Raw genomic sequence first — 15,999 nt, 5'->3', positions numbered from 1 at the left:
CGGAGTCAGGGGCTGGGTGGAACCAAGGATTGAAGAGTCAGGACGGATGGAATCAGAGACTGGGCGGAGTCGGGGCAGAGCAGAGGTGAGCAGAGGACAGTGGACAGGGACAGTGCTTGGCGCCTGCAGGGCTGGAATCTTGGCTGGAAAGCTTAGACTTAAAAGCCACCATGTGCCAAACTCCAGACCCTGGAGAACCACTTTCATGATTGCTGCCATATTCTCAAAGTACCGGCACTGTAAGTTACTTACTACTTTTTGAAAATCACCTTTAAAATATAAATAAGTGTATTTTAAAGGGAAAATCTACATCGCGGTCTCTAAAGGATCATCAGTAGCACCTTCCATTAAAAGGTCACCTCACCCATAAATACTAATTAAACACTAACAGAATCCCAGCTAGAATCTGTTGCCTCCAGAAGGTTCCAAGCCTGAACTTTCCTGTCTCTGTCTTGATTGAAACAAGATTAGTCAGTGTTAAAGATATATGAGCATCGACTGGGAATGTGATCTTGAAGTGCTTCGAGGGGACAGGGAATAAAGAAGGGAAGGACCTTCGCTACACCAGCTGATGTCCAGACACACCAACTAAAGTGAAGGGTGCACATGTCACATGGATGTGTGTGTGTGTGTGTGTGTGTGTGTGTGTGTGTCTTTTTCTCTTTCTGCCTCATCTTTCTTGGTTTCTCTCTGTCTTAGGGACTTCCTGTCTCTTTCTCTGTCCCTCTCCCCTGTCTCTGTTCATCATTTTGCCACTTTTTTTTTTTTTTTCTGATATGAGTACTGGATGTTGGTGATGGATTTCAAACAGGCCAGAAGCAAGAGAAGTAGATCCTGGTGGTGGACCCCCACCTATGGGAATGCTCAGGGAGTCATGTTGGGACAGGAGGACCCATCCTGAGGCCCCTGGGGCCTTCTGAATTGGCAGAGCCCTGGAGAAATGGGGTCCTGTCCTGCCTAATGAACTGGACCATGAAGACCAGACTGTAGAAAAGAAACAGGTCAGAGCATTAGAGCGGACCCAGGACCTCAGCATCCCTGGCTGGCTGGTGCAGCTTCCTGGCCCTTGTTAATGAGCCTGGACAAAGAGGGTGCAGCCCCTGTCTCCCCTCCTTGGCCCATGACATAAAGCCCAGCCAGTGCCAGGGCTCGCCTCGCTGTGGGCCTGTGAGGAAAAGCCCTGTATGGCTTCTGCCCAGCATTTTCTGCTTTGCTGGTGCTCCTGGTGAGGTAGGGACACAGCTCTGCCCAGATGCAGGCCTGAGGCCTCACCCAGAAAACCATGAGTCAACAGCCTAGCGCCAGGGAGGCCACCGGACCGGGTCAGCGGTGGAGCTTCCCCGCGGGGGCAAGGGCACACTGAAGCTCTGTGGCCGGTTCCAAGTTCATCAGGGAGCCCTGGCAACAGGAGCTGCTTCCTGCAAGACGATGGGCACCGTCAGAAAAGTGGGCCACTGCCCAAGGTCAAACAGCCTCTACTGAGCATGGCTCAGCCTCTGTCCTGGCAAAGGGGAGGGACGCCTGTCCACCTGCTCTCGTTCTCTCCCCCCACCCTCCCTGCCTTGGCTGCCTCCACCCCTTGGTGGCTGTCCCCCATGTCCCTTGCTTTTCCTCTTGCTCCGTGTCTGTGCCTCTCCATCTTTCTGTCTTTCCTTACTCTCCCACATCTTGCTTCATGGCCGGGGTTGCCCGAGCGGTCCCCGCCCGCCCCAGTCCCATCTTGGGATGATTTCCCCTCCAGGGTGCAGCTCCCCAATTTCTGGTCTGGGACTCTGTTCACTCTGGTGGCTCAAACTGTCCTAGTTCCCAAACCCCAGCCCTCCGTCACCCCCACACCACATTCTGCCATAGCCCCGTGTCGACCACAAATGGAAAACCTCTCTTTCTTGCCCAAAATAGGTGATCATAAAAATAAGGGCAAGAAAAACACAGTGAAGACATTGGCCCGCCCAAAGCACTTTCTTTGTTAAAGTGTTCTTTTTTAAATGCAAGTATATAAAGTTTTTTGTTTTGTTTTGTTTTTTAAGCAAATTAACTTGTAGACAAACAGGAGGCACACAGTCCAAGTGGGAGGTGGACTTGTCAGCAATCAGGTCAGAGGCACACCCATGACACAAGTCACCGCTGCGTTCGGTAATTCACCTGTCCCCACGCCACTGCTGTGTGCGCCCCTTCCAACACCTCCACCCCTGCGGCCGGCCTTGACCTCACCCTTAGACCTTCAGGGAGCTTTTCAACATGGCCCTGGGTGATCCCGTCCCTGGGCCCAGTCCTCAGGGGAGGTGAGGAGCTGCTCTGTGGGTGTTGGGAGGGCAGGAGACTGACGGCTCCTCCTGGGGAACGGCCAGCCGCCAAAGCCTATCTGCGAGATGCCGGAACCCCCACAGCATCCCCTCCAGGTTACCCACAGGCCCTGCGCAGCTAGAAGGGGCAGCTGGGGCGAGGTGACCAGCCCTCCTCTCGCTCTCTGGGTCTTAGGAAAGGAGGAGAACCCACAGAGCAGCATGCCCTGGGAGAGCTAAAGGCCATGGCCAGCCCCAGCCTCTGGAGGGCAGGCTATCTCCAGGGGACGTGAGGGCCAAGGGCTTAGCTAGGGGCCTCAAGCCCCATAAAACTCGGGCCTCCCTCTAATTAGGCAGGGAGCCTCCTGGCTTGTCCTGATACCGGTTAGGTCATCTTCCAAGAACAAAAGGCTGATTGCTTTTGAAGACTCCGGGCTCAAGGCATCCACCAGCCCCTCTCTGGAGATGCGCTGGCCCCTCCCTTTGATGCCTGATGTCAGCTGTTCTCTGCCATCTCCCCAAGGTCGGAACTCCCACGGGGAAGCCCCAGCCTCAGAGGAAAATCAGCGAGGCCCATGGCTTTTGCGGAGGCCCTGTGTGCGAACGAGTATAGCCAGGGAAGGGCTGGGGTCATAAAGACCGACGGTGTGCCCCGGTGTGCCCCGGGAAAACAAGATCCCCATTGACCTCGACTGATGCTGCAAATAAGATCTCATTGTCTTCCCCGGAGAGCTGGTTGTTAGCACTTGCTGGCACACCACTGACCGAAAGAACCGCCAAGAGACGGACAGCCCATCTGCTTGCCCCCCAGAAACTGGGGAGACCCAAATCAGACCCCGAGAAAGGGGAGAGGAAGCCGCTCTTACCGCATCTGGATATCAATTCTTTGAGCTAGTTTTCTCATCTGTTCTTGGCAACATTTTAGCAAATCTACTTCCTGCAATGAAAAAGGTCAAAAAGAGCCATGCTCCTTAGAAAGTCACCACACCTGGCCTCCCAGGTGAGTGACCCTACCCCTACCTCTCACCGCCCACTCTTGACCCCCTCCTCCCCCCGCCCCTGCCCTGTGCAATGTCAGGGAGGGAGTCCATCTCCTGCCTCATCTCCACCCAACCCCCGCCCCCCCGTCCCCAGGCCGGACGGGTAAGGGTCAGCGGCGGGGGCTCCACATTCTCCATCTTATTTTCTTTCTTCTTCCTTCTTCCTAAATTGTACACTTGCCCTACTATGTGCCAAGAGCTCATCTGTAGACTGTGTTATCGCTATATTCAAGAACGGGTGTGAAACAGTACAGTGCGTGACATACATTAGGCGCTCCATGGACACTGGCTTTTATTGTTGTTATTATGCCTATGACGGTGAGATGCTGAGGGTCCCACGACTTCCCTTCTGCCTGTTCTCCACGTAGTGTAGCCCCCCCCCCCCCCCCCCCAATGCTTTCCGAGCCCTGACTCTGCATGGGGTGACACGTGGCTTCTGCTCCTGGGAGGAGCTCAGAAACCTCTGTGACCAGCTGCCACCCCCCCACCACCACCACCCCCAGGGGGCTGGGCAGACCCAGGAGGCCTCTTACCTGGATAAGGTTTTTCTCCACATTGTCATGGACCAAGTCGATCCCGATCCTTTTCTCTCGATGGTACAGACACTCCAGAGCCACCTGTAGGGAGCAGTGGGAAACAGCATGTTTTCCCTGCGCCTGTAGGCAGAGTCTGACCGCAGGCGACTCCCATCCATCTTTGCTGGGATCGGCTTTATCCCCCAGGCAACCTGGATGGCGCCCGTGTGGCCTCGTCACTGTGCCCGTGAGTGGGCTTCCTCCTCCCCTTTTCCCTCCGTGGGGACCCCGGAATGCCAAGACTGCCGATGGGTAGAATACTGGGGCATACTGCAGAGGTTTGCTGCGTGGATTAAGTCGGCCGGACACGTGTGAAACACTCCCGATATGGTCAACGAATTATTTCTTATGAATATATGTGAAAACGCCTTTTTGAAGATCTGTAAATGGAGTGGGGGTGGGGCTTCGGAAAGTGCCCAGGGCCAAGTGAGACTCAGGTGACCCTGTCACACAGCCATGCACCTTGCAATGGTCAGGGGCCCCGTGAGCAGCGTGGAACAGAGGACAGGGAGAAGTGTCCGCTCAGGGGAGCTCCTGAACCGAGAAGCTGAGAAAGGCACATGATTAGGCCACGGGCCGGTGACGGCACAAAGAGCAGCAGAAGGGAGAAAGCAGCAGGGGAGCGCCCCATCTTGGTGCTGGGAGGGGTGCTAGGGATACCACAGTCAACTGATCAGAGGGTCCCCGGGATAACGGGGATCTAAGAGACAGGCGAGAACACACACAAATAAACACACAAAGAGAAGTAATCGTTTCTGACTGTGAGCAGGACTTGGGTGCAAAGGGGTGCAAAGAGTAAGGGTGAGGCAGGTGGAAGGGGGAAGCAACTGGTGGGGGCTTGGCCAGGAAGGACCTCCCTAAGGAGGCGAGAGACCAAGACCTGAATTATCGGAAGCAGCAGAGACGAATGGGAACAAGGTGCCAGGGAGAGGGACAGCAGGTGCAAAGGCCCTGAGAGAGAGGAGGAGGAGGAGCCGACAGGAAACCCCTGGAGCTGGAGAAGGGGAAGCTGGAGCCGTGAGAGGGGCCTGGGCTGTGCAGGAGCTGGAGCTGGTGACAAGGAAAATCTGGATGTTAACAGGGTGCACTGAGGGGGGTTTTAGTGAGGGAGCATGGAGATCCAGTTTAATATTTAAAATACCAACTCCCCCACCACCCCCACCGGGGGCTGGAAGATGTGTGGGAGGAGGGCAGGAGTGGGGAGGGCAGGGAGAAGGGGGGCAGCCCTGCAGACAGGAAGAAGGGGGGCAGAGAGACCTCTGGTCCCCCCAAGCCATGTGGGGGGCCAGAGAAGCCGCCAGCGAGCAGGCAGAGCCGGGTTTCCCAGGTAGGCTGGAGGATCGAGGCGAGCAGGAGAGGACTGCACTAGGTTTCGAGTGTTGTCTCGGGTCCCCCTGCCCACTCTCCTCTCAGGGGAGAAACCTGGGGGCTGAGGGACACAGCAGAAGTCCCCATAATGGGGTAGAGGGGAACCCGTGCCATGTCTCCTGGGGGATCTGGAGGCGGGACCTCTCCTCTAGATGTCCCCACACCAGGGACATGGCCCAGAGACGTCTGCCGGTGGCATCCAGGGAGGAGGTCCCAAGTCCCCACCTGCTCCAGCGGGGCAGCCCAACATCGTCCGTGTGACCCAGATCAGCTCCCACGGCGCAAGGCAGATAAGCCAGTTCCATACCCGAGGCCCACTCCGGGGAACCCCAGGAAAACCACTCACTCGCCCAGACTCCTCTGCTGCCACAGAGCCTGGGAGAGTTTTAGCAATGGGCTAGGAATGGAAACACAGGATGTGCCCTTCCAGGAAACTGACATACCCTGACACAGTGGGGGCACGGGGCCCTTTGCCCGGCCCCTATCTTCCTGCCTCAAATGAGAAGATCAAAATGTTCCTTGCAAGTAGGAGCCTGCAACAGGAGATAGGAAATCTCCCCACGAGCAGTAGGACAAAAGCCACAAGCTGAGGACGGCAGAGCAGAAAGACGGGCGCCTGGGTCCCCCCTCCGGCATCGGGTGAAGGCTGCAGTCGTCCACTCTGTTTCCTTCTGGAATTTTCCTCATGACTTGGCTGAGCCTTGACTGAGCTGCACGTAACAGGGGTCCCTTACGTGCCACCAAAGTCAAACCTAACTGATCCGGGATACAATGGGAGACCAAGGAGCGTTGAGAATGTCCACATTCAGATACGGGCTCATCTACTCAGCAGCAAACATTTACTGAGAGCCTCCTGCGTGCCACGCACTGTGCTAGGCTGGGGAGACATTCAGAACACTGGCCCGGACGGCAGGCGGTCGGCATAGACACGGCTCCCGGAGGGCGGACACAGACGGGCTGCCCAGCACAGCTGCAGATCAGTCTGGAAGACGCTGGCGACAGTAGACAAAAATCCCCACCCTTGCGGCACTTAGATTCTAGCTCAGGGAGCGAAATGGTAACTAAATAGATGTGCAAGTTAGAGAGCACGTTAGCAGGTGTTAAGGGCCATGGAGAAAAATACAGCAATTCTTCTAAGTCTATTCTTTACCCAGCAGCCCGCGTGCATGCGCCCACACACGCACACAGGCACGTGCAGAAAGTCTGGACAAAACCTCTGCCGTTTGGATGCAACCCCAAAGAGAAAAGGAAAACCGATTCGGGCTGAGGAAACCTGATCTGACTGGGATAATCCTGGGCTGCAGGAACTGACAACGGAAGATGATGCGAAGTTCCCAGGGCCTTGACCTTCACTGGGGAGGAGCAGAGCGCCCAAGGCTGCCCTCCTGGCCGCTGCCACACCCCCTCCCTCCCCAGTTCACCTGCAGGGGACAGTCGAGCTCCTCGGCAGCACACTCCAGCCGCCTCTTGACCGTGTCCAAGCTGTGGTTCTCTTTCAGAAGCCTCTCCAGCTCGTAGCCCAGCTCGGACTTCCAGAAGCCGATGTCCGACAGCCTCTGGCCCAGGTTCCGGCTGGTCCCCTCCTGCATCTGGCGCGTCAGCTGGTCCTTGTCCTGCATGAGCCTCATGGAGTCGCCGGTCAGCCGGCTGGCCCACAGCCGAGAGGCCTCGGCCCCGCGCACCTGCAGCTCGTTGGACCTGTCCCAGTCGTGGGGGGTGTAGCGGCAGAAGAGGGCAGAGCGGAGTGCCGGCAGGATGGTGGGCGGCCTCAGGGGGCTGCGGCTCGTGGCCCCCTCATCCATGCAGGTCTGTGCGTTGGAGATCTTGTAAAAGAGGCTGGGTCTCCATGAGTTGAGGTAGCGGTACCCAGGCAGGTAATACGGCTGGTAACATTCCTGGACCACTGGGGCGGGCACAGCCGGGGGCAGCGCACTGAAGCCACAGGCTTTCTTGGGGCCGCAGTAACTGACCGTCTGACTGGTTCCCAGAAACTCCATCCTCCCCCATCAGTTGCCCTTGGGCAAAACTCTGAGGGGCCGAGGCATGGCAGGATGGGGAAGGATCTTCTCTTAGGGATGGGCCGGACCTCTATGACTCGGCACTGTTGTCATAAAGCCTGAAGGAGCAGGGCTTTATTGGGGCCCCGGCTTGTTTCAGGCCAGCTAGGGCCATATTGTCCCGATTAAAACCCATGCCAAAAGACAAAGTGAAGGTGAGTTTCTCCAGCCACAGAATTGGGGGAGCAAGAAATGGCCTTGATCCACTTTTCCCTAAGAATCAAATCGGCCTTTCACACCTAACTCTGCCCCTGGGGGAAAATGCAACGTAGTCCGCTCTGGTAGACTCAGTCAGCTCAGGGAGCCCCAGCCAAGGTTAGTTGTCTTCTTTCCCTCTCTGTCCCCAAGACATCCGAGGGCTGAATACTACTCAGCAGGAAAAAAGGAATCTTGAATGGGTGAAGCCAAGTAGAAGTCGTTAGACTCAAAAGACCACATCCTGGGGCGCCTGGGTGGCTCAGTGGGTTAAGCCGCTGCCTTCGGCTCAGGTCATGATCCCAAGGTCCTGGGATCGAGCCCCGCATCGGGCTCTCTGCTCAGCAGGGAGCCTGCTTCCTCCTCTCTCTCTGCCTGCCTTTCTGCCTGTTTGTGATCTCTCTCTGTCAAATAAATAAATAAAATCTTAAAAAAAAAAAAAAGACCACATCCTGTATGATTCCACTTAGATGGCATTCTGGAAAGACAGACCCATGTGGGCAGAAGACAGACAAAGGGCTGCCAGGAGCTAGGGGCAGAGGGAGGTGGACTGACTACAAAGGAGCAAAGGAGCATGGGAAAACATGGGGAGCGTGAGAGTAGTGTCCTCTGTCTTCACTGTGGTGGGGTTATACAGCTCTACATGGATGCCAAAACCCACAGAGCTGTCCACTAAAAGGGGGGGGGGATTTTACTGTATGTAAGTCAGGCTTCAACACACCTTAACTCAGTAGAGGAGGCGGGGGAGGGATTGTGAAGAAGACACCATGTCTGTCCGCCTCACCACTAAGTCCCAGCACCCACCACACTAATGAAGGAATGAACGGGCGTCCTGAATCAAGATCCTGACTGTGCCGGGAAGACTATTCAACCCTCCCTTCTCTACCACTGGTTTTAAACCATCAAGAGACTTGACCCCTCTTTGGCTGGTGGGATCAGCCACGTGATCCCAAGGGACAGAACAAGAGGGGTGCTTAATGTGCAGAGCCTTCCCCCTTCCGATTTGGGGAAAAGAGGAACCTAACCCTCAAATAAGTTGTCCTTGTTAGTGAAGTGTGATGGTCAAGGGAAATTCTCTCCCTAACTACGACTGAAAACAGGGGCTGTCGAGGACCAAGGCAGAGGAAGATGCTATTAAGCACCTTGTATATATCTGATTCTTTCTATGTACTCATTGAACTCCACCACAAACCTAGAACGAAGGGCTTGATACCCACCCCCATCTTATAGGGTGGGCTCTGGACCCGCTCCACCTCTACAATGCTTTCCTTTGTAAGCCCTTTTAAGATGAGACACCACACGCAAGAAGTGGCAGCACATCTGGGGACATCAAGAAAGGGGTCCAGGGGTGCCTGGGTGGCTCAGTGGGTTAAAGCCTCTGCCCTCGGCTCGGGTCGTGATCCCAGGGTCCTGGGATCGAGCCCCACATCGGGCTCTCTGCTCAGCGGGGAGCCTGCTTCCTCCTCTCTCTGCCTGCTTCTCTGCCTACTTATGATCTCTGTCTGTCAAATAAATAAATAAAATCTTAAAAAAAAAAAAAAAGAAAGGGGTCCAAAAGATTCGGGGTATGTTGGAAGCACAAAAGGTTCATGTCCAAAAATAACAATGGGACCGATATCTAAGGGTATAAAGGAAGGTTTACATTCAGCCGGTGCGTGAATGTAGAACCATACTTGAAGTAATGCGACTCTGAAATAAATTCTAGGAGGGAAAGGACCTTGTTTGGATTTTCCTTGTCATTGTACCCACAGCACTTGGTAGATTCTTGCTACGTAGCAGGTGCACAAGTGGGGGTTGTTGAATGAAGTAAAAAAATGGAGGAGTGGGTGGGTGGATGGTTGGGTAGACAATGAAGCAACAGAACGTCAGAAGCCATCCAATGAGAACAGTTGATGATAGCTCAACGGAAAAAGGAATGGTAAGCAGCGCACCCAATCCAAAAGACCCAAGGAATCGACTTCTAAAAATTCAGCAAGTGAAAAGTATTACAGCAAGTGGAGTAGGACTTTGACTCTTAGCAGTGCCTCGCCGTGAGTGGGGTAGTGGCATTTCCAAGGTTCAGTCACATCATAGCTGATGTCCGTACTCTAGTCCTTTCCAGGGCGTAATAATACTTCATCGTGGGATGGACCGCTTGTGTGTCCATCCGTCTGTGGATGGACGTTTGCCATTACGAATCATGATGCTATAAACATTCATGTCAAAATTTCTAGTCCTCTCAAATATAGAGCAGGGATGGGAACTGCTGGGTCCTGTGATAGTTCTGGCTAAGACAGTGTTGAGTTATGTGCGCCTGGGTGTCTCAGTCAGTTCAGCATCTGCCTGCGGCTCAGGTCATGATCCCAGGGTCCTGGAATCAAGTCCTGCAACCCCTTCCTGCTCAGCGGGGAGCCTGCTTCTCCCTCTCCCTCTCTACCTCCCCCCTGCTTGTGTTCTCTCTCTCTCAAATAAATAAATTAAATAGTCTTCAAAATAAGATACTGTTGAGTTTTAATAAAATGTAAGTTTCAAATTAGCCAATTTTTATTGCTTACTCTCTATTAAGTAAAGTACACATAGAGGACTCAGCCTGGGGTTCAGTCAGCCCCAACACATGCAGACTCTCTGCACTCGATTTTGACAATAAGTTCCTAATGTCTGGGAATCAGTGGTGCTCTCTTTGGTTGCGATTTTCATCCCCAACCCTTTGGGGTGCTTGGCACCCCGGTTTTCAGACAGTAGGCTGGAGATGTACGAGGAGAGCCGAGATGGGAAGAAACCAGAACCTGGTTGCTTCCATTCCATCATTCTGCGTGACCGCCCATGCTCAGAATGGACAATGGTGGAGAGCGTGACCTTTGTGGTGTGATTATTTTTATTTGGCAAGTTGGCATTTTTGTTCATATGAAAAGCTTGCTGACTTCTAGTTCTTAAAAGTGAAAAGTAGGGGCACCTGGGTGGCTCAGTGGGTTAAAGCCTCTGCCTTCAGCTCAGGTCATGATCCCAGGGTCTTGGGATGGAGTCCCGCATCGGGCTCTCTGCTCAGCGGGGAGCCTGCTTCCTCCTCTCTCTCTGTCTGCCTCTCTGCCTACTTGTGATCTCTGTCTGTCATATAAATAAATAAATAAAATCTTTTTTTTTTTTAAGTGAAAAGTAATCTCTGTATTTGCCCATTGTATCAAAACTAACCTGGAACAAAACTATTACCCAAAATCCTGTTGTAGGGAAGATGGGGGGGGGCGGCGTTAAAACAATTATCTACCTAGGTAGCCACTGCTTAGAGACCTCTCACCATAAGTTTTGTTCTGGTTTGTTTTCTTTTATTTTTTTTTTTAAGATTTTATTTATTTATTTGCCAGAGACAGAGGGAGAGAGAGCAAGCACAGGCAGACAAAGAAGCAGGCAGAGGCAGAGGGAGAAGCAGGCTCCCTGCCGAGCAAGGAGCCCGATGTGGGACTCCATCCCAGGGTCCTGGGATCATGACCTGGGCCGAAGGCAGCTGCTTAACCAACTGAGCCACCCAGGCATCCCTGTTCTGGTTTGTTTTCAATCTCCTTTAAAGCATGCTGATGGAAAATGCATTCTCTTTCTGGAATCTCTGTAGGAAGTGGATGGGGACAGTCACGTGAGTGACACCCCCCTCCCCAGTGGGGCTCCCCGTGGTCCGCCAGCTCTGCCCCCCAAACGGGAGACACCACATTCAGCCCCGACTATTCTACCACAATCACTGCCTGAAACCTGCTGTTTTGAGGTCGCTGCCTGACTCCCACGGGCTGTGAAGGGGACAGCTTTGCATCTGGGAACTTAATGGGAAACCCGACAGCCTACGGAATAAAAGGAAGAAAAGCGTGGAGACCGTCTTTAGGTGATGGCTGGAGCCACTGTCTCACAGAACTTTCGGCAGTGAGCAGATCAAATCAGCAAGCATTCCTTGGGCGTCCCCTACGGGTAGGCAGGGGTCTTGCACGTGTGCCTGCTGGGCCACCGAAATAGGGGACTGGAGGTGGCTCTAAGCAGTGCTCAGAAAAACAGCAAAATAGGGACACACGCGGGGGAGAACAGAAAATCTGGAAAGAAGCTGCTTTCAATTCAGCATCTGTGTCGGATTGTGTCGTTCAAAAACCAAAACCTGCATTTTAAAATAAAGCACATCCCTCCCATCCCTGCACTTGAAAGAGGGTATCTTTTGGGAGCTTACAGCACCAGCCTCGGCAGGTGTCTAATAACCCAGAAATCTTTCTGGACATCTCCCTGCCGATACGTGCCCCCATGAATGCTAAGTGTGTTCACTGCTACAATGATCATAGCAGCGAAAAAGGCAGAATGAACTTCTGTCTCTCGATACAGGATGGCTAAAATAAAAACCCATCTTTTCATGGCTTTGTGTGCTGCAGCATAAAAAGAAGATGGACCTGTGCTGGTTGAGAAGAATCAACTTCTAAGATATAAGTGAAGAAAAGCAAAATACAAGACAGGTTACATGATATGATATACATGTAACTTACATGGATGTGTATGCAACTTGTACACACAGAAACACTTCCAGAAGGATGCAAGGGAACCAGCATTGGGGTGATTACCCCTTAAGGGATACACGAGTGGAACTGAGGGGTGAGGGGCACAGAAACAGGCTTTGACTTTTTGGTTAAGCCTTCCATACTAACATATTTATAAGTATACACGTTCACGTGATTTTATTTTAGCATATACATAGTATGTATTTCACATATACTAATATATATAACATAGACAGTCTCGTGGGTATTATATACATCTCCCATACGTATACCCTAATAGGACTTCCACTTCTGGCCAAGATTGGATAATAGAGATTGGCTGTACCCTCGAACTGAAACAATTCAAAAACACTAAAATATATAAAGCAAGGAATTTTGAAGTCATTGGACGTCAGGCCATGAAGGAGAGTCATTCCCGAGAGACGAGAAACAAATGAAGCAAGTCGTACCCATACCCCCAGCTCACAGCCTGGACAAAGCTTCCAGGCCACGCGCAGGGATGGGGAGCCCCTTGTGTCGAGGAGACGGAGCTGGGAAGGTAGGACGCCGGTGTGGCCACAGTTGAGCTCTGGAGAGACGCAGAGGGGCCCTCTTCAGCAGAGCATCCCCAGTGCTGGCATGTGAAAAGACACAGCCCTGGGAAGGCGAAGGAATCATCCCGCAGGGTTAGTGGGAACAATCCCCAGAGCTCCCACGGGGTTGGGAATAGCTCTCCCTCCTACCAACCACAGTAGACAATGTCATAATTTTGGGCAGCATCGAGTCAAATACTCGGAAGGGTTTTTGCCTCGGTGTTAGGGCAAAATTAGTACTGGACTCAAGGCCTCTCTGGTGCCGTCTAGAGAAGCTGAAGAGCCAGATCTCAAAAGAGGAAAGAAGTTTCTAGCCACTTAGCCCTGCCCCAGAGAAAAGATCAAGAATACTTGTAAAAAGAGAAAAAACAAAACAACAAAACTTCCAGTGCTCAATAAGGGAAAATTCGCAATGCCTGGCATCGAACAAAAATTACCAGGCAGGGGCGCCTGGGGGGCTCAGTGGGTTAAGCCTCTGCCTTCAGCTCAGGTCATGATTTCAGAGTCCTGGGATCAAGCCCCACATCGGGCTCTCTGCTTGGCGGGGAGCCTGCTTCCTCCTCTCTCTCTGCCTGCCTCTCTGCCTACTTGTGATCTCTGTCTGTCAAATAAATAAATAAAATCTTAAAAAAAAAATTACCAGGCAGGCAAAGACACAGGAAAATATGAACCACGATGGGGGAAGGGGGAGACATCAATCCAGACCAAACCGGCACTGACACGGATGACATCATTAGTAGGGAAGGACACTTTAAACATTATAACCGCATTATATGTATTCAAGAAGCTAGACCACATTTAGGACACGATGCGTGGAGACATGGAAGATGTGCGTGTGTGCACACGCGCACACGCACACAGGCCTGAATCGAATGTGGGGAGATGGAATGACAAAGTCTAGATGAAAAATACGTAAGATGGGGTTATAGGCGGTTGCATTCAGCCGGGGCTGCAGAAAGTACCACAGACTGGGGCGCTTATAAACAACAGACACATATTTTTATTTTTAGATTTTATTTATTTATTTATTTGAGAGAGAGAGAGAGAGAGAGCGCACAAGCAGGGGGAGAGGGAGAGAGACAAGCAGACTGTCCACTGAGCTCAATCCCGGGATCCTGAGATTAGGACCTAAACTGAAGTCAGGTGCTTGACCGACTGAGCCCCCCAGGTCCCCCCAGGAACGTATTTCTCACAGCTCTGGAGGCTGGAAGTCTGAGATCAGGGTGCCACTGTGGTGGGCTCTGGTGAGGCTCTCTTGCTGGCTGAGAGACAGCCCCCTTCACCTTCTCTGTGTGTCCCCACATGGCCTTTCCTTTCGAGGAGAAAGGGAGCTCCGCTGCCTCTCTTCTTCTAGAGGCACTAATCCCATCACGAGGTCCCGGGGGACCTCACAACCACTCTCATGGCCTGCCCAAGGCCCGCCTCCCACGCCATCACAGGGGAAGTCCAGGCTTCAACATACGAACTGGGGGTCGGGATGGGGGTACAAACATTCAGCCCGTAACGAGGCAGACTAGGATAATGAAGAAGGAAAAAAAAATCAGCAAAGCTGAAGACACAGCAATAGAAAGCCTACAAAAAGAAACAGACGATGGGGGGTTGGGGGGCAGTTGGAGAACCATAGAGTATTGCTGAGCGAAATGTAGAAGCAGCTAAATAGAGAGCTATCTTACATGTGTGGACGGGAAACCTCAATAGTACTAAGAGGTCACTTGTTCCCCAGCTGAAGGTCAGAGTCCCAGCAGGCTCTTAATCTTTTTTTTTCTTTTTTCAGGTGGAAACTAGTAAACTGGTTCTAAAATTTAAATGCAAATTCAAGGACCTAAACTAGCCAAAAACAACTCTGAAAAGCAAAAAGTAGGAGGATTTAGACTTTCTGACTTCGAGACTTATTAGAAAGCTACAGTATGGTATCGGCACAAAGACAGACAAGGATCGACGGAATAGCACGGCCTTCTGAGAGATGAGTGCAGAACAAAGAATCCAGAAATAGACTCACATATTCACAGTCGAGAGATCTTCAACAAAGGCACAAAGTTAGTTCTGTGGAGAAAGGATAGTTTTCTCAACAAATGTGGCTGGGACCACTGGATATTCATGTATTAAAAAAGCAAATCGCATCCCACACCTGACACCGTAGATTGACATTACATACAAAATTTAACTCCAAATGGGTCACAGACCTAAACATAAAGTCTGAAAGTATAAAGATTCTAGAAAGAAACAGAAAATTTTTGTGACCTTATGTTCGGCCAAGAACATATGTTAAGTGTATATAGATAGCTCTTTGTTAGATGTTTTTGCTGGATCCAGGGAAAGAGGTGGACAATTCTCTCCACTTAAAACTTAATTTTTCGGGCTTTTCCGCACCACTTTGATCATAGGTGGGGGGAGCGCACCACCTCCCGGTGAAAGGCGGAACTGCAGGCACCTCCAAAGAACGTGTTTTCTCCACCTGCACGGGTTTAAAATGCTCTCGTCCCGCTGAATCGGCATCTATATGTTTAACCAGCTTACCCCAGGTGTAGTCTTGTTTCATCCACTAACCCGCCGGGTGATTTTGCGCAACTTTCCCCGTTTAGGCCTCCGATTCTGCATTCGTAAATAGGGTGCAGGATTTCACCTGAGTTTACCTAAACAGAAGCCTGTATTGGATCGTTGCTCTCTGGATGTTCTGTTCCGCGATTGCCACGAATTACAGTGTTTTACGCCCGCAGCAACCGCATGGGGTGGGGGTGGAGGTGTGAAATACCTTTATCATCCCCATTATACAGGTGAGCAAACCGAGGCCACAGATGAGAAGGCACTGGCCCAGTGGCATTCAGCTCATGAGAACTGGAATCAGGATTTGAACACGGCCTCCGACTTCAGAACACGGGCTGTAGAGCCGCGGGTCATTTGCCCTCACGCATCTCACACATCCGCATCCAGGGAGTCTGGAGGGCTATCGCGACAGACCCTGAAGAGTTTCTAATTTTCTGACAATTTTATTGTCTAAAACTGTTACATTTGACCTAAAAAGTCATTTAAAAGGACCCTGAGGGTTTTTAAAACATGATGTGATGATGCTGTGATTTATAATAAACACGTTTGGTTTTCTTCCCCCTTGTTGACACAGAGCTTCTAAAACCCTGGCAATTTCCAGAGAGTGAGTTAGGTCTTTTGTTATGTTATTGACATGACTTTAGGGCCTTGGCTTGGGACACCGGCTGGTTGCCGGGGAACCAACCCTGCGATTGGAGGGTTGGAACTTTCAGTCCCCCGCCCCCACCCGGGGGTTGAGCCAATCACCAACGGCCAATGATTTAATCAATCGTGCTGGTGTGATGAAGCCTCCGCAAAATCCAAAAGGCCAGTTTGGAGAGCTTCCGGTTTGGTGAACTGGGGGGGGGGGGGGGGGGGGGGGGGGGGGGG

The 15,999-nt window shown here is 52.0% G+C and overlaps 1 protein-coding gene across 1 annotated transcript in view; it reads right to left on the bottom strand.

Annotated features, from left to right (window-relative positions):
* TEKT5 (tektin 5) overlaps positions 1-7,440 on the bottom strand; it is a 35,941-nt gene extending 28,501 nt beyond the window's left edge. Inside the window, exons 1-3 of the mRNA XM_059415978.1 lie at positions 6,687-7,440; positions 3,856-3,939; positions 3,149-3,219 (exon numbers count right to left, since the gene is read on the bottom strand). Coding sequence (XP_059271961.1) covers positions 3,149-3,219; positions 3,856-3,939; positions 6,687-7,262 — 731 coding nt within the window. The 5' untranslated portion in view covers positions 7,263-7,440. The remainder of the gene's footprint in view (positions 1-3,148; positions 3,220-3,855; positions 3,940-6,686) is intronic.
* Positions 7,441-15,999: the final 8,559 nt, after the last annotated feature.

This window comes from Mustela nigripes, chromosome 11, assembly GCF_022355385.1.
Source record: "Mustela nigripes isolate SB6536 chromosome 11, MUSNIG.SB6536, whole genome shotgun sequence".
Lineage (NCBI taxonomy): Eukaryota > Metazoa > Chordata > Mammalia > Carnivora > Mustelidae > Mustela > Mustela nigripes.
Note: the sequence above shows the minus strand (reverse complement) of the source record. Positions and strands in the feature narration are given on the sequence as shown.